The sequence below is a fragment of the Littorina saxatilis genome, linkage group LG15, assembly GCF_037325665.1.
Source record: "Littorina saxatilis isolate snail1 linkage group LG15, US_GU_Lsax_2.0, whole genome shotgun sequence".
Lineage (NCBI taxonomy): Eukaryota > Metazoa > Mollusca > Gastropoda > Littorinimorpha > Littorinidae > Littorina > Littorina saxatilis.
The window spans coordinates 24,123,851-24,146,395 of NC_090259.1; the positions used below are offsets into that span (position 1 = coordinate 24,123,851).

General features: G+C 41.7%; 3 protein-coding genes across 3 annotated transcripts in view; 1 reads left to right on the forward strand and 2 right to left on the reverse strand.

The window, feature by feature from the left end:
- Positions 1 to 311: 311 nt before the first annotated feature.
- On the reverse strand, positions 312 to 12,767 carry LOC138948887 (delta-aminolevulinic acid dehydratase-like). The gene is made up of 9 exons (XM_070320525.1): positions 12,614 to 12,767; positions 11,454 to 11,601; positions 9,468 to 9,603; positions 8,305 to 8,388; positions 8,055 to 8,199; positions 4,663 to 4,750; positions 4,086 to 4,172; positions 2,184 to 2,313; positions 312 to 1,495 (listed from the first exon to the last, which is right to left on the reverse strand). The coding sequence occupies exons 1-9, from the start codon at positions 12,724 to 12,726 to the stop codon at positions 1,434 to 1,436; spliced, it is 993 nt and encodes a 330-aa protein (XP_070176626.1). The 5' UTR covers positions 12,727 to 12,767; the 3' UTR covers positions 312 to 1,433.
- A 4,623-nt stretch (positions 12,768 to 17,390) lies between these two features.
- Positions 17,391 to 17,900, reverse strand: LOC138947964 (rhoptry surface protein CERLI2-like). Its single transcript, XM_070319488.1, has one exon. It carries the CDS (start codon positions 17,898 to 17,900, stop codon positions 17,391 to 17,393), a length of 510 nt encoding a protein of 169 aa, XP_070175589.1.
- A 1,754-nt stretch (positions 17,901 to 19,654) lies between these two features.
- The window catches only part of LOC138947965 (uncharacterized), a 16,121-nt gene continuing 13,230 nt past the window's right edge, over positions 19,655 to 22,545 (forward strand). Inside the window, exon 1 of the mRNA XM_070319489.1 lies at positions 19,655 to 19,764. The gene's annotated coding sequence lies outside the window, so the exon portion shown is untranslated. The remainder of the gene's footprint in view (positions 19,765 to 22,545) is intronic.

Sequence of the window (22,545 nt, forward strand, 5' to 3'; positions counted from 1 at the left end):
AACGTAAAAGGAACATATTTTGAGTGAAGGCTCGAGGGAGGTGGAGAGTTTATACATAAACAGGCGTCTGAAACTTATACTTTTGTTGACTCTATTTAATTGTATGACTGCGAGAGTGGATCGTGGTGTGGTTAGTTAATTAGTAGTAATTAACCGGTTCATAATCACCTTTAGTGATATATTGAAACGTGACACTCTTTCTCTCTCTCTTTCTCTGTCACTCTCTCTCTTTCTCTCTCTCTTTCTCTCTCTCTCTCTCTCTCTCTCTCTCTCTCTCTCTCTCACACACACACACACACACACACGGAATGGTCTTTTTTTTTAGTTTTAATCTAAAAAATAACTTTACTCAAGTACATTGTAAATATATATATGTAAATATGATATATTTTGATATTATATATATTGCATAGGGAAAAAAAGCTCTACGCAAATGCATTCAGATCAAAGGTATATGGTAATATGCATTGTGCATCAGTATAACTGTGTACACAAACCAGCTTAATAAAGCCTGAACTATGATCGAGATTAGGAAACTAATTTTGATTCAAAAGTAAAAACCGTTCTGTTTCCATGGATAAATACCACAGAAAACAATCACACACACTTTGCAGTCTCTAAAGTCAAGTGATCATAATGAATGAAAGCACAACCATTAAAATGCAAATCATCCTCATGAAATACGAAGAGAAGTATAAGAAAAACCTACACAAAATTTAATGAGAAAAAATACACATGTAAACTCTGAACAGAGATGTTTCTTGTATCATGTTGTTTGAGACTATCGTGACATTATTACAATTAGTTGAATTGTACCATACTCTTCATTCGAGTAAACAAGAAATGGACAGCAGATGTCCCTTACTGGGAGGTGTCCTCTCCTCAGAGGGGTCTTAAAATGAAAGCAACCCTGGAACACATTATTCTTAAATGCCCTGGGTGTTAATCCTATGGCCGATTTCTTTCACCCTGAATTTCAGCTTTCACACAACTTCTCAGGAAAAATGAAGAGATCACAATGACCTTTATTTCTATTACGAGCTTCACAAACAAACAAATAAGGATTTCTCGGAAACACACACACCCCTCACTGCATGAAAAACAAGCATTCACATCATATTTTATCAACAAACAAACAAAAACATACCAAACAATCAGATAAAATAAGATCAGATAAGATCTACCACTTCCATTCATAACACACTAAACAAAGAGGTAAACTCTCCTGTCTACATACTAAACTAATTCACATGGAAGTTAATATCAATATATTTTAGTGTGTTTCCACATAATGCTATGCTTGTCATGGTGATGGTGTAGCGTTTGGTACGCGGTGCAGCAGTTAGGCGCCGCATGGATCCTGCACCTCTGCTTTCGGCCACGAAGAAGAAGACGTTGATGGTGTCAAAGCAACAGTGAAACAGCAGATGTGTTCAGTCTTCCTTGATCCAGGTAAGTACTTGAGGTGTGAAGTAGGTAATGAGGATGTCCACACCTGCAACACAGAGACAGTTGTAATTAGGTACAGTGGAACCCCCCTTTTAAGACCTCAAAAAATCTGAGAAAGTTGGGTCTTAAAAAGGAAGGAGTCTTAAAATGGGGGTAATTTTACAGAGGTTAAAGGTCTTAAAAAGGAGGGAGTTTTAAATTGGGGGTCTTAAAAGGGGGGGGGGGGGGGTTCTACCATACAATGTACAGTCAAACCTGCCCCAGTGTCCACCACTCAGTAATGACCGCCTGCCCTTTGCAACCACCCATAAGGATTCTCAGACAATTTCTTTATCTTTGCTAATAAATTCACCCTTCTTTAGCCAGCGCAAGTCTTTAACGACTACTTTTAGTCGGCCGCTTGGGTGGTCATAAAAACAGGTTCCATTGTATCACCTTTTCCATTGTATCACCCCCCTCCCCAACCCTGCTTTCAAAAACCCAGTTTGAGATTTTGTTGGATGCATTTATATTCTTTTTGAATTTTAGGCAATACCAGTTTGCAAAACACACTTTTTAACAGTGGAAGAGAGGGGGCGCCTCGGATTACTTTGCATTTTCACAAATTGCTGAAACTTTCATGGCCATTTCAGCATTTTTGCAGATGAAAATGAATTCTAGCAACATCCCTGCATGTACACAAAAAATAAAAATATAAAACAAATTTTTAAAAATCCCAAGGAATTGGTAAATACCTGAACGGCGCATACAATGCAGAGCCTCCATGACACCAGCCTTCAGCTCAAAGGCTCCAGCCTGGGCGGCATGGTACAACATGGCAAACTCTCCCGACACATGGTACATGGCCAGGGGATGGGTGGGGTACTGAAACAAACAAGACATGAGACAGATAAAATGACAATGAAAGAGAATTAGAAGTATGTACCATGATCAATCAATCAATCAATAGGAAGCTTATATAGCGCGTATTCCTTGGGTACAGTTCTAAGCGCTTGCTTGTCGAAGAGTTGTCAACACAGAACTAACAAAGAAACTAACATCTACAGACAGACACGAACCCTATCACACACTAGCAAACCCTGATAAACATACAACAAACAACTGTTTAACAACAATGTACACATCAATAGCTAGGTCCAAACAAAATAATATTAAGCACAAAGAAAACACCTCTCACAGAGCACAGCACAAGAATGTCTTTTGGGGCACAACACATCACGTTGAACATGAAAGTCGCAGCCAGCTACGGGAAGAACTGAGTCTTCAACCTACTCTTGAACGCGTCAAGAGAGGGGCTCTGGCGAAGCTCAAACAGCAGGGAGTTCCAGACGGAGGGGCCCGCGGAGGGAAATGAGCATTCTTTCTTTCTTTATTTGGTGTTTAACGTCGTTTTCAACCACGAAGGTTATATCGCGACGGGGAAAGGGGTGAGATGGGATAGAGCCACTTGTCAATTGTTTCTTGTTCACAAAAGCACTAATCAAAAATTTGCTCCAGGGGCTTGCAACGTATATTACCTTACTGGGAGAATGCAAGTTTCCAGTACAAAGTACTTAACATTTCTTACATACTGCTTGACTAAAATCTTTACAAAAATTGACTATATTCTATACAAGAAACACTTAACAAGGGTAAAAGGAGAAACAGAATCCGTTAGTCGCCTCTTACAACATGCTGGGGAGCATCGAGTAAATTCTTCCCCCTAACCCGCGGGGGGTTACTATGAGCATCATGACTCCAATTGTCATAAGCAATACAGCGGAACCCCCCTTTTAAGACCTCCAAAAGTCTGACAAAATTGGGTCTTGAACAGGACGGAGTCTTGAAATGGGGGGTGAATTTACACAGGTTATTATAATTAATAGAAAGTTCAAGAAAACAGGATCTTACAAGAGAGGAAGTCTTAAATAGGAGGGGTACTTAAAAGGGGGGTTCCACTGTTAACTGAATAAATGTAAATGAGAGAAAACTATTTTCAGACTGTGGTGCTGATGCTGTAAATGTAATTTCTTTTAGTCACATACATAGTTACAGCAGCAAGAGTTGACAGCAATTATCAAATACCCCAAAAGGGGGGGGGGGGGGGGGGGGGGGTTCTACATAAATAAAAACCAGAAAGTATTCCGTTCCTATTTTGCAATACACCAACTTTCAAAAGAACAAATCCAACAGTTTCCAAACTAGAGCTCCACTGTAACCTCAACTCTTCCCAGACCTTCCACTGAAAGTAAACATCGTTATAATTCCTTCACCAGGCTGTTTTTGAATGCCTAAAGGGATCGACGGCGTTCGCAATCAGAGGTCGGCGACACGGTGCCATCGCAGACTTATCAAAGAAGAAAGAGAGGGTCTGTTCACGAAAGGATACCGCACCAACTCTTTTCACGTTGAATTTCGGTTTACTACGTCCCATACATTTTCACTTTGTAGGTCCTCCGAGGGCCTATGATTGTTATTGTTATTTTTATTTCTGGGATTTTTTCCCCCCATGTTAGTGGTTGTGGAACAGAGCTTTTCGGAAGATCAGTGTGGGCGATTCAGGTTGTAAATGGGGCTCTTCCATACAAAAACACACCAAAACATTACTGATAAACTATCTAAACAATTGCGTGAAGGAATTAAATATGACTGATCACCTTTTGTTTGATAAGACGAGCGACGTCCAGGTATGCGATGCCAGGCTTCACCATGAGGAAGTCAGCACCTTCAACCACATCACGATCCTGGGAGAAAAAAATGTCAGTGAATTAACTTTGCTTGGAAACAGCCAGGTTCAAAACACTAAAATATCATATATATATTGAGGCTATATGCTGTCACTGTGCCAGTATATTTCAAAGTGTGACCACCGTCCCAACCCAACCACCTACCCCCCCCCCCCCCCCCCTTTGCATGTCTCCCCAAAGAATTCTAAGAATGAAGTTTGTGAGACAGTGCTTACCGATATTGCTAAATGTATCATGAACTGACAAGGTTTTACTGAGAATTTGAGGCAGAGTGCGTGTGTTGTAACAAACAAAACAAGCAAAGAGTATGAAAGTCAGTATGCAGTCTGGCGGGGTAAAAAAGGTCACACATGTAGGTCACACACGTAAAAATCCACCCGTGCAAAAACATGAGTGGACGTCGGAGTTTCAGCCCATGATCAAAGAAGAAGAAGAAGAGTGTATGCAGTAAAAGCAACTTCAATGACAAAAACAAGACCATACATACCACAGCTCTCTCTGCTAGTCCTATGGAGCCAGGGGGCAGCTGGTAGCAACGCCGGTCTCCAAACGCCGGGGCGCTCTTTGCAGCATCCCTGTTCCACAAAGAATAATGTTTTTGTACACATTTTGCATTAATCTTACTTCTTTCTTCAGAATGCTCTGTTATCCATGTATCCAGAGTACAGTGGAACCCCCCTTTTAAGACCTCCAAAAGTCTGAGAAAATTAGGTCTTAAAAAGGAGGGAGTCTTAAAATGGGGGTAAATTCACAGAGATTATGAACAGAAAGTCAGAGAAAACAGGGTCTTAATAGGGTGGAAGTCTTGAATTGGGGGTCTTAAAAGGGGGGTTTCACTGTACTGCGGTAAACATGGCAATGTGTCTTTTTGGTAATACAATATTGGTAGTCAGTCTTTAGTTTGATTTTACTTTGATCGAGCTGTTCATACAACTCATGACAGCGAGTGCATCAAGAGTTCCCCAACCACATCTTCTATATATATATACGACTTGTGTCTGTGTGTGTGTGTGTGTGTGTGTGTGTGTGATTGATCGCCATGCACGGCCAAAGTTCTCGATGGATCTGCTTCAAATTTGGTGGGCTTATTGACAGAGACCCCGGACACAACCTCATCGATGAGATATTTCAACACGTGCTCTCAGCGCGCAGCGCTGAACCGATTTTCGTTTTTCACTGCACGTTACTATTTTTAGATCTCCCTTCCTTCGTGCGCTGGCGTCAATCGATATTCCCGTTTGTACGTTTATATTTAGAAGGTCACTGCACGTTACTATTTTTAGATCTCCCTTCCTTCGTGCGCCGGCGTACACCCGGCAAAGCCGGGTCCCCGGCGACGGCCGGGTATTCGGCTCTACTTCTTCCCGGCGAAGCGGGTAATCATCTAGTCTATATATATATATGTGACGGTCCACCACGAAACCAGTCTTAAGTCGCAGCAGACGAAAGCGAGCTAGTTCGAGGAAAAGGCACTGAGGGTCTATCTGGGTGAAATTCACTTTTTTGCAGAAACGTGTTCTGTAGACCCCAAATTACATGACAACCAAACAAATATGCCAAAATCAATCGCTAAATAGTTAAATTATTGGATTTAAATGCAATACATTCATCAAAAAAGTCCAGCATGACATCAAAATGCCTCACTTTGACCGATAATTTGCTTAGTGTATCCCTGACAGGGCCCCAACAAGTTTGGTACCGTCGGAAAGCTTATTGCATCAGCTTTCGCGCCCTGCTGCGCAGTGGTTCAAAATACCCGTCCACTTCCTCCAAATAAGGAAACCGGCACGTAAACAAATTTTAAGATTGAACCAATCAGCTTTGTCTGCCTTCCAAAAAGGACTAGCAACGGCCTCCTCATTGGTCAAATCAGTCCAGGGGGAAGTAACACAGTATGATTTCCGTTCGCTGAACGAAACCAAAACAATGACTGACGTACGCCGATTGACAGCGCTTCTCAACTGCGATTCGCTTGAAAATAACCACGAACTCCAAGATTTGTTGTTGGATTTCTTTGCCGAAGACGTTGCTGGATTCAGTGACTCCGATTCTCATGCCGAAATATGTGACGCTTGCTGAATATGCGGACGAAGAGGAGACAGACCGTCCGCTTTTCAGTGTCAAAAACACCGTTGGCGTTTCTAATGGCACTGCATCAACTGCAAGAACACACGTAGTTGAGGCGAGTTGTAGAGGAGATGTGATGGAGGTCCATGCTGCAGTTCGTTAATTGCAACAGGGCTGTGATGTGCTCGAGAGAACTCGCCTTCGTTGCTGCAAAGCCAATGGAACTGGCTGCAAACAGATTAAAGTTCCCGACGCTGCACCCAGAAATACTCGTCGTGGATGTATCACCCAGTTTGATCCGGAGGAAATTGTAGCTCTACAGCTCTCAGTGCAAGACATGTGACATGTATAAAGGTGAGGTTGGAGGTGGTGTCAACATTGATGTGCAAGAGCTTTTGTGGTGAACAGACTGTCACAGTGGAGGAGTTCCTGTGTTTGGGATCTACATTCTGATCTGTACGTATTCCTATTCGATGCCAACAAAGTGATTGATACAAGTAAGTTGATTTTGCTCAAGTGTTTGTCAAACTAATGGACAAAAACGTAGGTGAGATGCATGTAACCTCTTTATTCCTGATAATGACAGTGAAAATGTTTGCTGATGTGTATGACCTGTATTTGACCGTTTTCCTCCACATGTATGATGTAAACAAAGCCTTCAAAAATGGTGATAATTGTTCTTTTAACCCTTCGTTTTGCATTTAAATGATGCATGAAAGATCAAAGTACACTTGTGCAACATTTGGAAGGGTGAGGTTAATTTTCAACCCCCGTTGCTAAGGAAAATGTGAAGCTGGTGCCTTCCAAAACTTTCAAGCCCGATTTCTCAAAATGGCCGCCGGTCAACTTCTTTCATAAAAATGGCCGTAATATCGTTATTTATTGACCTAGAGCTTTAATTTTTTTTTCTAAACATCCAGGAAAGACTAACAATTTCAAAATAATAACTAACTCAAATCATCCAAATTTCGACTTAAGACTGATTTTGTGATGGACTGTCACATATACTCCTCAAGGCTATTGTTTTACACATTTACATATAAGCATACAATACTGATACAGCTATACCTGTGATGTTAGGACACCTCCCGTAAAAGGACACATTCTGTTGTCGCTCTGTCTATTACAGTAGAACCCCACCTTTTAAGGACCCCCCCCCCCCCAATTTAAGACCTTCCCTCTTTTAAGACCATACTTTTTCAGTTTCTCTTCTTCTTCTGCGTTCGTGGGCTGAAACTCCCACGTACACTCGTGTTTTTTGCACGAGTGGAATTTTACGTGTATGACCGTTTTTTACCCCGCCATTTAGGCAGCCATACGCCGTTTTCGGAGGAAGCATGCTGGGTATTTTCGTGTTTCTATAACCCACCGAACTCTGACATGGATTACAGGATCTTTTTCGTGCGCACTTGGTCTTGTGCTTGCGCGTGTACACACGGGGGTGTTCGGACACCGAGGAGAGTCTGCACACAAAGTTAACTCTGAGAAATAAATCTCTCGCCGAACGTGGGGACGAACTCACGCTGACAGCGGCCAACTGGATACAAATCCAGCGCGCTACCGACTGAGCTACATCCCTGCCCTCATACCTCCATTTAAAAACTCCCCCTTTTAAGGACCTTATTTTCGCAGAATTTTGGAGGTCTTAAAAAGGGGGGGGGAGGGGGGGCCCACTGTATCTTGGCCCCAAGGGTGTTTTATTCATTGCAGATACCCTTGTTAGAAACATTCCCTTCCTCTGTTCTCATACATGTCTGCAAATTGTAATATCACTTCTTCAATACCAAATCAAATTCTAATCTTCACGCTGACCTGAATGGCCCATAGAAGGCAGAAGCAAACTTTGCGCTGTAGCTCATCACGGACACTGTGTTGCTCATGTCGTTCCTGAACAAAGCTTTCTTGATGGCTCCAATGCGGCCGTCCATCATGTCTGAAGGAGATATTACCTGACAACCTGTATAGAGAGACAGAAAAGACACACGCACAAAAAATTAAGATATTCAAAAGCACAGAAACAAGCATAACAATAAAATCCCACATAAAAACTACCAAAACTCACCTGCATTTGCGTACGCCACAGCAACTTCAGCAAGACGTGCTATGCTTGCTTCATTGTCCAGGGTTCCATTCTTTCGCAGGATTCCTGAAAAATAGTTAGGGGAAACACTGAGATTTAGCCAACCAGTCTTCTCATTTCCATGGGTGGGACTGAAAAATGTCATGAATCCTGAAGAATTTTAAGGGGGGGGGGGGGTTGTGGACGCTGAAGGATTTGTATAATTAACAAACAAAACAACGTCACCAGACATTACGAATCCGGATTTCCGGCATATACTGGAAGAATCCCACCCATGCATTTCTTTGTTTGACCATGGCAATCTTAAAATCTAATGCAGGTGTGTAACAAACGCACAGACTTTGCTTTTACATGTACGTGCTTTCTGGGGGATACTTCAAGTCTCAAGTACTACCTACACCAACTAACCTTGATGCTGTGCTGATTGGCATAAAATGTAGCAATGTACGGATACAAGAAAGCACACACACAGAAAGCACACGCATACACACACAAACCAACTAACCTTGATGCTGTGCTGATTGGTATACTTTCACAATTTTATTCTAAAGTACCAACAAATCAAATCAATTCCCTTCCGGAATAGCAACGTTCCACGTTTCTTGAATACAAAAGCATTTCTGCCTCGGAATGAAAGAATAAATCTCTACAATCGTGTATCCCCTGCAAGGAATTGATTTTAAATCCTGTTCTTCCAGCATTTCCATTGCGGAAAGTAAAAGTTTTTTTGTTTTTTGTTTTTTTTGTTGTTCATCTTCACCCAGGCACACATCGTAGAGCTTCGGCTCTGATATCTTTGACCCAAATTGCTCTAAGCAGAGAGGTCGTTAAACTGTATTTTCGTCGATACAAGAAAGCGCACACACACACAAACCAACTAACCTTGATGCTGTGCTGATTGGTATAAAATGTAGAAATATACGGATACAAGAAAGCGTACACACACACACACACCAACTAACCTTGATGCTGTGCAGATGGTATAAAATTTACAAATGTACCTATACAAGAAAGCGCGCACACACACACACCAACTAACCTTGATGCTGTGCAGATTGGTATAAAATGTAGAAATATACGGATACAAGAACGCACGCTCGCACGCACACACACACACACACACACACACGGTGCTGTACACTCACCGCAATGGCCATGACTGGTATAAGGACAGAGGCAGACATCACAGGCCACCAGCAGTTTGGGAAACCATTCTCGAATCTTCTGCACAGCTTGTATCACCGGGCCGCTATCATCATCTGCTGCTGAACCTCTTCCATCCTGAAATGTGTCCATCCCATAAAGCATGCTATGCTATTCAAATGGGTAGAACAATGGAACCCCCCTTTTAAGACCTCCACAATTCTAAGAAAACCAAGCCTTAAAAAGCAGGGAGTCTTAAAATGGGGGTAAATTTACAGGGGTTATGATAAAAACATGGTCTTAAGAGTAAGGAGGTCTTAAACTGGGGGCTCTTATAAGAGGGGTTCCACTGTACCAAGGAATTCTTTCTTTCTTTATTTGGTGTTTAACGTCGTTTTCAACCATTCAAGGTTATATCGCGACGGGGAAAGGGGGGAGATGGGATAGAGCCACTTGTCAATTGTTTCTTGTTCACAAAAGCACTAATCAAAAATTTGCTCCAGGGGCTTGCAACGTACGTAGTACAATATATTACCTTACTGTGAGAATGCAAGTTTCCAGTACAAAGGACTTAACATTTCTTACATACTGCTTGACTAAAATCTTTACAAAAATTGACTATATTCTATACAAGAAACACTTAACACGGGTAAAAGGAGAAACAGAATCCGTTAGTCGCCTCTTACGACATGCTGGGGAGCATCGGGTAAATTCTTCCCCCTAACCCGCGGGGGGTTACCAAGGAATTAACAGATTATATTTATAAAAATTGTACAATGGTACCTGTACACAGTGCCCCTCCCTCCCCTATCAAGACCTCCAACAATCTGAGAACATCAGGTCTTACAAGGGAGGGAGTCTTACAATGCAGGTAAATTAAGTTAAATTAAGACTTAAATAGTTAAGCTTACCATCCCGAAGAAGGCAGTAACGTGCCGAAATAGTGATTATAGATATAAACGTACCTAACCTGGTTACTGGTGCGTTCTCTTTTTATTTAAATGCAGGTAAATGTACAGTTATGAACAGAAAATCTGAAACAGGTCTTCAAAGGGGGGAGGTCTTAAATCCGCCGGGGGGGGGGGGGAGGGTGTGTGTGTGTGTGTGTGTGTGTGTGTGTGTGTGTGTGTGTGTGGAGGGTAGTGGGAGGGTCTTAAAAAGGGGTTCTACAGTTTCTCCACATAAAAGAAAGCTGGGAGTCTTAAAACCAGGGTCAATTTACAGACCTGTCAACCCCCTCCAAGGCCAAGGGGTGGGGGGGGGGGGTGGGGGGTGTCCACTGTGTCACTTATACTTCTGACCACTGGTTTCTATTAACAATATCTGCTTTGACAAAAGAGAGATATATGCACACAGGTACAGACTTTGTTCCCTGTTTAGAAAGGAACAATATATACACTTGCAAATTAAAATCGCAGAAAGACTAAAAAATGTTGTTCAATTTCAATACACACGTGCACTAGCTGTGACAAAGTCTGCATTCACATTACAGACCATGCATATTCATCATACTGTACTTGTTAAAAGGGGCGGGGATATAGCTCAGTTGGTAGCGCGCTGGATTTGTATTCAGTTGGCCGCTGTCAGCGTGAGTTCGATCCCAGGTTCGGCGGAAATTTATTTCAGAGTCAACTTTGTGTGCAGACTCTCTTCGGTGTCCGAACCCTCCCCCCGTGTACACTACATTGGGTGTGCACGTTAAAGATCCCACGATTGACAAAAGGGTCTTTCCTGGCAAAATTGCTTAGGCACAGTTAATAATTGTCTACCTATACCCGTGTGACTTGGAATAATAGGCCGTGAAAGGTAAATATGCGCGGAAATGGCTGCAATCTACTGGCCGTATAAAATTTCATCTCACACGGCATCACTGCAGAGCGCCTAGAACTGTACCCACGGAATATGCGCGATATAAGCGTCATTGATTGATTGATTGATTGAAAAGGAGACAGACAGACAGGGACAACAGACAGAGAGAGACAGCAGACCTTTTCAATATTTCCAGGCACACCAAAAATGAGGATAGACTTGAGGCCGTTGTCTACGAGTGGGGAGAGAGCTGCCTGTAGTTTGTTAACGCCATATCGGCAGATTCCTGGCATGCTCTTGATTTCCTGGACGGCATCTTCTTCATCTCTGCATTCAAAACATTGATTTGAAAGAAAAAAAATATCAGTCATGATTAAGATGAACCAGCTTTTTCTATTAACAAACTCAAAACATAACTTGCAAGCCTGACATTGCACTTACACACTTAAGTACATCTTATTTACGTGAGAAAAACTTACAAAACAACTTTTCCTCCAAATATACACAAGCTGCTTCCATGCAATTGCTCTAAGTTTTTTGCATCATATCATCTGAAGTCAAAGATCATGTTTCGATCTCTACTGAAATGAGATTCACATTTCAAACGCAACATTCATTACATTTCTTCAAACAAAATATCTTGTTACTAATTAACAAAATCAATAAATAAATGACTTAATTGAATAAATATATAGAACACTTACTATAAGTATTGAATATATATTATATATATAGAACACTTACAAGAAGATTATTAATTTATTTAATATATAAAAAGAAAACCGATTATATATATAATATATTTATATATATATATATATAAGACAAATATGATCTAGTCATGTCTTTATCAAGCTACTTTCATTATCACATATTCCTAAAAGTAGTTAATCATGCCATGTCAAAGTGTGTGTGTGTGTGAGTGTGAGAGAGCGTGTGTGAGTGTGAGAGAGCGTGTGTGAGTGTGAGAGAGCGTGTGTGTGTGTGCGTGAGTGTGTGTGCGTGTGTGCGTGCGTGGGTGTGCATGCATGCTGCGTGTGTGAGTTCAAAATTCTTTCACTGTCAACAATAGACATGCACAAAAGCTGAATTAGTTGTTTCATGTGGTTGAAAACATGCAGACGTCTGCAAATATCAAGATGCAGACGTCTGCAAATATCAAGGGTCACAAGACAGTCACGAGACTCCTTCAACCCCTTTGTGACCCCCCCTCTATTGTCGAGTCACGAGATCTGTCGTCTGCTAACCAGCAATTACAAAACGTAGCCGAAGAAAACCGGCAATGCACACATAAATCCCACTGCAGTAAAAATATATTCTCTTTAAAAAAAATACTCACACTATGAATAGGGGGAACATCAAGTTGTCTGGGGATATCTGCGTGTTGCCAGAGTTCCATGATCTGAGAACAGGGTGAAAGTAGCCGCTGTGTAAAACCGCATGGTCTGCCATCTTGATAGGAGTGAGGTCGAGGGTATCACAACAGCCAATGAAATACAGCCAAGCTTATAATTATTCTCCCCTCGTTCAATCCTCGGAAGTTTCCGTCACAACTCGTGTCTATCCGTCTTTTCCACGAAAACAAACGAAACTTGACGTGATAGGCCCAAACAACTTTTTGATAAAAAAAAAAAAAATTAAAAAAAGTGAAAGCGCTGCGATAGACTTTTTTTTTATTTTTATTTTTTATTTTTTTAAATTTGCCAAGCACATCATTGTGGGGCTTTTAATAAAAAAAAAATTCAAGCATCCGTCTACAACGTATCATCATTCATCCTTCAACATTTACACAATACTGAAATATCTCAACGCTAATTCATATCCTAACATCACATTTATATCAATAGGCCTACCATATCTATACTTATACTGATACACATTTTTGAAATGAGCAAAATATGATTAATAATTTTGTTTATGGGGGTTTGCACTTCTGGAGAGTATCCAAACAATACTTCTTTTTCTGTTGATATAATATTTTCTCCCGTATTTAACAAATATACATCTTCTAACATTTTCCCAAAACAATTTCATTTTGCTACATTTCCAAAAGAAGTGTTCAATATAATCCATTTCATTACAAAGACTACATAAACTATTTTCTTTTAACTTCATTTTATGCAATAAAATATTTGTGGGATAAATATTATGTAACATTCTCCATTGGAGTAACTTTAATCTTTCTTCGCTTGTACATGCACTTGCCAGGACCCAATACTTTTCGTCAATGCAAATGTTATATTTGTGGGACCAAAATTTTACAGAGCAGGGTTCACTGGCTTTGGATTGCGTTAATATCGCACGAAATGTCTTCGGGGCATGCTGCGATAGACTTTTGTTTTCTGGTAGTTTCTGCAATAATTCTAAGAGCTGTTCTCTATGGTCTTGCTGTAGTTGTTGTTGTTGTTGCTGCTGTAAGTTTTTGTTGTTGTTGGTGGTGTTGTTCGGTTGTTGTTGTTGTTGAGTAGTGCGGATAATTATTTGTATGCCCTTCTCAATCCTCCAACCTCTTCCCATGATTTTCTAGATTTGTTTTGTAGATTTTGTAGACTTTGACGTCGATTTTTAAGAGTAGGCCTATATGATTGTGTGCACATTAGTGTGTGTGTGTGCGCAGGGGCGGATCCATGGGGGGTTTCCGGGTTTCCGGAACACCCCCCCCCCCTAGCCTTAAAAAAATAAACATGAAAAAAAAAATATATTATATCAACATTTTCCGGGGGGGGGGGGGGGGGCATGCCCCCGGACCCCCCTGGTAGCCGGCCTCTTTCTTCTATGTGACGGTTTTGGAAAGTAGTTGGGTGTTTTGTTGGCTCCGGTTGCACCAGATCGGACCATTGTCCTTCTTTTGATCCCAGTTTGTCTTGTAAATTTACTTTTTGGAAGGTGTATCAGATTGCTCAATTTTCCTTGGTTTTTTTTCATCAACATTTTCCGGGGGGGGGGGAGGAGGCATGCCCCCGCACCTCCCTAGGAGGTTCGAACGCTTCGCGCCCTTAACTAAACGCTTCGCGTCGTCAAACTGTCCCTAAAAGAAATTTGGAAACCCCCCCTTAAAAATTATGTGATCCGCCCCTGGTGCGTGTGTGTGTGTGTGTGTGTGTGTGTGTGTGTGCGTGCGTGCGTGTGTGTGAATGTACCGTCGTGTGTGTGTGTGTGTGTGTGTCAGTGTGTGCGTGTGCGGTGTACGTGTGTGTGTGTGTATGTGTGCGTGCGTGTGTGTGTATGTACTCGTGTGTCAGTGTCAGTGTATGTGTGTGTGTGTGTGTGTGTGCAATACGGTAAGAGGGGTGATGCCAGAGTGAGAGTGACGGTGCGATAGAGAAGAGAGAGTGTTGGTGCTAGTCTAGTGCCAGAGTGATAGCGGTTGTGTGGCATGCTGGTGAGGCTGACTGGTTAACTAAATTCTTTCACTGTCAAAAATAAACATGCATAAAAGCTGTGCTTGAAAACATGCAGACGTCTGAAAATATGAAGGGTCACAAGACAGTCACTGACGGGACTCCTGAATCCCCTTTAGCCCCCCCCCTCCCCCCCCCCCTTTCGGCTATTAATGGTTGTACAAAATTTGAATCAATTTGATCAACAAATGAGGGCGTGACAGTGCTGCCTCAACTTTCACTAAAAGCCGGATAAAACGTCATCAAATACAGTTATCCAAAAAAAGGAAAAAAGTCTGAGGATAATATACCCAGGAACTCTCATGTGAAGTTTTATGAAGATCGGTCCGTGAGTTTTCACGGAATCGCTCTACACACACACACACGCACACACACACACGCACACACACACACAAGCACACACATACACCACCACCCTCGTCTCGATTCCCTGTCTATGTTAAAACATTTAGTCAAAACTTGACTAAATGTAACGAGGAGGAGGAGGAGGAGGAGGAGGAGGAGGAAACAACAAGAGCTGATGACGCGGTCCACAGTTTCTTTAGCTTTTATCTAATTGTGTGCGAGGAGCTATCAAAAAAAGAAATCAAAACTTGACTAAATGTAAAAAGAAAACAAAAGAGAAAAAAATAGCAGAATGTAATCTGCAGTTGCCCAATTGCAAGTCAAAGTGTTTCTGAAGGAGAGCGGGGTTAAACAGGGAAGTAAAGTGTTGCTTCTTCTTCTTCTGCGTTCGTGGGCTGAAACTCTCACGTACACTCGTGTTTTTACACGAGTGGAATTTTACGTGTATGACCGTTTTTCCCCCGCCATTAAGGCAGCCATACGCCGCTTTCGGAGGAAGCATACTGGGTATGTTCGTGTTTCTGTAACCCACCGAACTCTGACATGGATTACAGGATCTTTTCCGTGCGCACTTGGTCTTGTGCTTGCGTGTACACACGAAGGGGGATAAGCCACTAGCAGGTCTGCACATAAGTTGACCTGGGAGATCGGAAAAATCTCCACACTTAAACCACGTCTTACCACCCCGCCACAGCGCCCGTCTGTAAAGTGTTGCGATAACAAGGGTTATCGTGCATAATGTTATCAGAGACTGGAGAGAACTCTGACTTAATCTCTTCGCCGAAGTCAATAAGTGCTGTCCAAAAAGAACGTAAAAAGTGGTTTTTGTGACGGATGGCAACAATCTGTCCAACTGATTTAAAAAAAAAAATCTGTTGGTGTCTGCATTTCTTCACTGGCCTGTAACCCCCAGAAGGGTGCATATTGCTGAGTTCGCAATTAATTAAGGGCGTTTATTTCTTAAACTGACATCATTGTCACGTTATTCACTGGATATGACGAGTTAAAAGAATGTTTTTGTACTCACTATCCGACAAGGAATTTGTTTTGTAATGTATTGTATTGTGTTGTGTTGTGTTGTGTTGGGTTGTGTATGATTGAGTTGTACTGTGTTGTGTTGTGTTGTGTTGTATTGTGTTGTGTTATGTTGTGTTGTGTTTTGTTGTGTTGCGTTGCATTGTATTGTTTTGTATTGTATTCTATTATATTGTATTCTATTGTGTTATATCGTATCGTTTTGTATTGTATTGTATGTTATTGTATGGGATGGTATCGTATCGTATTGTATCGTATCGTATCGTATTGTATCGTATCGTATCGTATTGTATCGTATCGTATCGTATCGTATCGTATTGTATTGTATCGTATCGTATCGTATCGTATCGTATTGTATTGTATTGTATTGTATTGTATTGTATTGTATTGTATTGTATCGTATCGTATCGTATCGTATCGTATCGTATCGTATCGTATCGTATTGTATTGTATTGTATTGTATTGTATTGTATTGTATTGTATTGTATTGTATTGTATTGTATTGTATTGTATTGTATTGTTAGACTCTTACACCGCCGACGTGTTACCCCAACCCTTCACTCCGTCGTGTTTTTAAATTCCTTACGCACGGTGCAAGGGCCGCTTACTTCAAGTACTTCCTGATTGATTCACCTCAACACTATCTGTCGGTCTGATAACAAACTGCAACAACTCTCTGACCTGAGCAATTCGCAAAAGATATTCACCACAATGCCGATGATAAACTCTGTCCTGTTGAAACTGATACAATTACCGTAAAATCTTCTAGACGGCATCTTCCCCAACTTAAACAAATCTCTGTTCTTTCTATAATCTCTCGGTTTTTGTCTTTCTGTCTGTTGAGCTTATAAACGATACTTTTGTCGTTTTTCTTCTGCCTTCGATATGCAGTGGAATACCCATTTGAAGACCTCTGAAAATCGGAAAAAATGAGGTTCAAAAAAGGAGTAAATCATAATATGGAGGTAAATGTACTGAGATTATGAACAGCAAAAGCAAGGTCTTAAAAAGGGGAGCGGGGAAAGGGGGGGGGGGTCTTAAATCGGGAGTCTGAAAGAGGGGGGAGGTGGTATCGACTGTAATGATACCAATAGTTAACAGAAGTATGTGGATGAGTCTTCGAAGTAACCTTGGAAAAGTACCGTAAATACGATGCAACGGCCAATTTGATTATTCTGATGATGTGACGGGCTAGCGAAATTGGGAGTATCAGTGGATAGGTAAAGTGAACCGTGATTAATAACAATATGTGCTGTATTATCGGTTTTTATTTGTTATTACTTGGTTGAAATACGGTAAGCATACTTGGGAAAGAAAAGCGTCCTTATTCATCCTTCATTCTGGACCATGACCAAGGTTCAGGGTTGGCTGGCATTGTATGCCTGGTCTACTGGACCAGGAGGAGGCTGGTCGGAGGTCTATACTGATGAGATCTATCCTGATGAGGTCTATCCTGATGAGGTCTACCCTGATGAGGTCTATCCTGATGAGGTCTATCTGGATGAGGTCTACCCTGATAAGGTATATCCTGATGAGGTCTATCCTGATGAGGTCTATCTGGATGAGGTCTACCCTGATAAGGTATATCCTGATGAGGTCTATCCCGATGAGGTCTACCCTGATAAGGTATATCCTGATGAGGTCTATCCTGATGAGGTCTATCTGGATGAGGTCTATCCTGATGAGGTCTATCCTGATGAGGTCTACCCTGATATGGTTTATCCTGATGAGGTCTATCCTGATGAGGTCTATCTGGATGAGGTCTATCCTGATGAGGTCTATCTGGATGAGGTCTATCCTGATGAGGTCTATCCTGATGAGGTCTATCCTGATGAGGTCTATCATGATGAGGTCTATCCGGACCAGGAATCATCGCCTCCACATAGGGCACACATAGGTAGGCACGGCACTTGAGGTACTGGCATGCATCTCTAGCTTTGTGGAGTGAATGTTGTTGTTTTTCTCTGCAGTTCTTTTGTTTTTAGCAGTTTGGGCAACAGTTTGAGTCAGACTGCGCCAGTTGGGTCTGTTTTGGGCAACAGTTTGAGTCAGACTGCGCCAGTTGGGTTTGTTTAGCCGCAACTGAGCAGCTCACAGGAGTGCAATTGTAAGATCTGATCGTTGAATTCTTTTAGATATACTTTTTGGGAGTCCGTGATTCTCTTTTTTTCCCCTAACCGTGCACTTTCTTTGCCATAGTTCGCCGTAAAAAAAAGTCGCTTTTGGGGGCGGTAGTCCGGCATGCGACAGACATGCCCAGCCCATCTCACTCACCTCGGCCTTCTGCAAGAGGGTGTGCAGGCTTGGTTTGTTGGCCTGCTGTAGCACCTCGGTGTCAGATATCGTGTCCCGCCAACGGATGTGCACGATGCCGCGGAGACACCTCATGTGAAAATGGTTGTGTTTTCTCGCACGTCTCCCCTAAACTGCCAGACAAGACATGAATGATTGAATGAGGTGCTTAGATTACAGGTGGCATACTGGCGACAGAAAAATAAATACTAGTATTACGTTCTTGTATTTGTACTTTTGCGACGCTTCAGTTTAAAAAAAAAATTAAAAAAAAGGTTCGCCGATCTTGATTAAAATCAACAAGCTGCTGTGCGTGGGTTCATCAAAGACAGCTTGGGTTGTAGATGTTTTCAGTCCCCTTCCAGTATAAATCCAATATGGAATTGAAGCACAGGAAAGTATCAAATAACAAGTCGCGTAAGGCGAAAATACAATATTTAGTCAAGCAGCTGTCGAACTCACAGAATGAAACTGAACGCAACGCAACGCAGCAAGACCGTATACTCGTAGCATCGTCACTCCACCGCCCGTGGCAAAGGCAAGAAGAGCGGGGTATTCGTTGCGCTGAGAAGGATAGCACGCTTTTCTGTACCTCTCTTCGTTTTAACTTTCTGAGCGTGTTTTTAATCCAAACATATCATATCTATATATTTTTGGAATCAGGAACCGACAAGGAATAAGATGAAAGTGTTTTTAAATTGATTTCGAAAAAAAATTTTGATAATAATTTTTATATATTTAATTTTCAGAGCTTGTTTTTAATCCAAATATAACATATTTATATGTTTTTGGAATCAGCAAATGATGGAGAATAAGATAAACGTAAATTTGGATCGTTTTATAAATTATTATTTTTTTTTTACAATTTTCAGATTTTTAATGACCAAAGTCATTAATTAATTTTTAAGCCACCAAGCTGAAATGCAATACCGAAGTCTGGGCTTTGTCGAAGATTACTTGACCAAAATTTCAACCAATTTGGTTGAAAAATGAGGGCGTGACAGTGCCGCCTCAACTTTCACGAAAAGCCGGATATGACGTCATCAAAGACATTTATCAAAAAAATGAAAAAAAGTTCGGGGATTTCATACCCAGGAACTCTCATGTCAAATTTCATAAAGATCGGTCCAGTAGTTTAGTCTGAATCGCTCTACACACACACACGCACACACGCACGCACACACGCACGCACACACGCACATACACCACGACCCTCGTTTCGATTCCCCCTCGATGTTAAAATATTTAGTCAAAACTTGACTAAATATAAAAACGATTATCTCTGTCTGTTCAGTAAGTCCAGCGACCATTCATTTTTTTTGTATTAACTACGGTAACACCGATTCGTTATAAACGCAGTAGAAACCAAAACGATTTGTTCCCGAGAAAGTCCGTTGGCTTGTGCACTCACCAAAGGGTATGTTCTGTTGTACTTGTTCTCTTCTAGTTTGTCTTTGAAAGCTATCTTGACATTTTGTGTGTTTATTACAGAAATAACAAATCGCAATATTTGCTACAAATGTTGTTTCCCATTGCTCTGTGCTCTCATTCTTTTTACTTGTCTTCTTTTTGTTAAAAATACCCACACATCTGATATACTTATAAAAAATAATTTCTCACAAAATCAGTTGAGGTCTCCAGAATTTTCCATTGCTCTGTGCACCCATCCTTTGGTATATTCTGTTGTACTTGTTATATATATCAAAATAGTTTGTCGTTAAAAACTTATATCATATTTTGAAGAAAAATCAAATCTTGAAATTGAGTAAGCTGTTTTGGAACTAATCTAGCGATCCAGCACCATTTCTCTTGGCCACAAGAAAAGAGTTTATTTTGCATAAGTTTCGTTAAAAGTTACATTTTAACGTTATTTTCGTGTCTCAATATCTAAAAGATTGCAAATGGTGGCACTTTTACATGTTGTTACTTAATTTCGATTTTGATATTGTTTTTTTTGTTCTCACTTTTTGTCTCATCAACAAAATATTTTTGTAATACTGAGACTTATGCTCAGTGTAAGATCTAACGTTTACTGGTGTTCTTACCGTTGTTCGATGTAAGCTACACAGTTTAAGTTCATACATTTGTTGTAATTAAAACGTACCGTTATACTGTGGTCATGAGCAAGTGATGTTTCTCGTTTGAGAAGGAAGCTCACGACCAATCAGTCATATCAGTACCGCAACACTGTGTGACAAAATTAAGTTACAGCTTGAAAATGAAATCTTATTCTGGAATTTTCTTCATTTTTACTCGGAAAAATGAAAGGTATTATATTATACCCTTCTGGCATACACAATCATATCAGTTTACAGCCACAGATCTGTCTTGGATGTTGCCGTATAAGGATAGACGGGCGCGGTGGCAGGGTGGTAAGACGTCAGCCTCTTAATCGGAAGGTCGAGGGTTCGAATCCCGGCCGCGGCCGCCTAGTGGAGATTTTTCCGATCTCCCAGGTCAACTTATGTGCAGACCTGCTAGTGCCTTATCCCCCTTCGTGTGTACACGCAAGCACAAGACCAAGTGCGCACGGAAAAGATCCTGTAATCCATGTCAGAGTTCGGTGGGTTATAGAAACACGAAAATACCCAGCATGCTTCCTCCGAAAGCGGCGTATGGCTGCCTAAATGGCGGGGTAAAAACGGTCATACACGTACAATTCCACTCGTGTTTTCGCGAGTGTACGTGGGAGTTTCAGCCCACGAACGCAAAAGAAGAAGAAAAAGCCGTATAAGAATAAGACCATCCTTTCTGACTTGAACACAAACATAGGCCTACATTCATAACCGGCACGGTTGGCCTAGTCGTAAGGCGTCCGCCCCGTGATCGGGAGGTCGTGGGTTCGAACCCCGGCCGGGTCATACCTAAGACTTTAAAATTGGCTGCTCCGCTTGGCGTCTGGCATTATGGGGTTAATGCTAGGACTGGTTGGTCCGGTGTCAGAATAATGTGACTGGGTGAGACATGAAGCCTGTGCTGCGACTTCTGTCTTGTGTGTGGCGCACGTTAAATGTCAAAGCAGCACCGCCCTGATATGGCCCTTCGTGGTCGGCTGGGCGTTAAACAAACAAACAAACAAACAAACAAACAGGCCTACAGTCATCAGACTGACTACTCTTTGTGCAGAATGGTATTTTGTTGTTGAATTAACTTCTTCTTCTGCGTTCGTGGGCTGAAACTCCCACGTACACTCGTGTTTTTGCACGAGTGGAATTTTACGTGTATGACCGTTTTTACCCCGCCATTAAGGCAGCCATACGCCGCTTTCGGAGGAAGCATGCTGGGTATTTTTGTGTTTCTATAACCCACCGAACTCTGACATGGATTACAGGATCTTTTCCGTGCGCACTTGGTCTTGTCAATCAATCAATATGAGGCTTATATGGCGCGTATTTCGTGGGTACAGTTCTTCTTCTTCTTCTGCGTTCGTGGGCTGAAACTCCCACGTACACTCGTGTTTTTTGCACGAGTGGAATTTTACGTGTATGACCGTTTTTTACCCCGCCATTTAGGCAACCATACGCCGTTTTCGGAGGAAGGGTATAGTTCTAAGCGCAGGGATTTATTTTTATTTTTATTTTTATTTTTTTATGCAATTTATATCGCGCACATATTCAAGGCGCAGGGATTTATTTATGCCGTGTGAGATGGATTATTATTATTTTTTTACACAATACATCACGCATTCACATCGGCCAGCAGATCGCAGCCATTTCGGCGCATATCCTACTTTTCACGGCCTATTATTTCAAGTCACACGGGTATTTTGGTGGACATTTTTATCTATGCCTTTACAATTTTGCCAGGAAAGACCCTTTTGTCAATCGTGGGATCTTTAACGTGCACACCCCAATGTAGTGTACACGAAGGGACCTCGGTTTTTCGTCTCATCCGAAAGACTAGCACTTGAACCCACCACCTAGGTTAGGAAAGGGGGGAGAAAATTGCTAACGCCCTGACCCAGGGTCGAACTCGCAACCTCTCGCTTCCGAGCGCAAGTGCGTTACCACTCGGCCACCCAGTCCATTGTGCTTGCGTGTACACACGAAGGGGTATAAGCCACTGGCAGGTCTGCACACAAGGAACTAAGGGTGGTGATTTTCCGATCTCCCAGGTCAACTTATGTGTAGACCTGCTAGTGCCTTATCCCCCTTCGTGTGTACACGCAAGCACAAGACCAAGTGCGCACGGAAAAGAT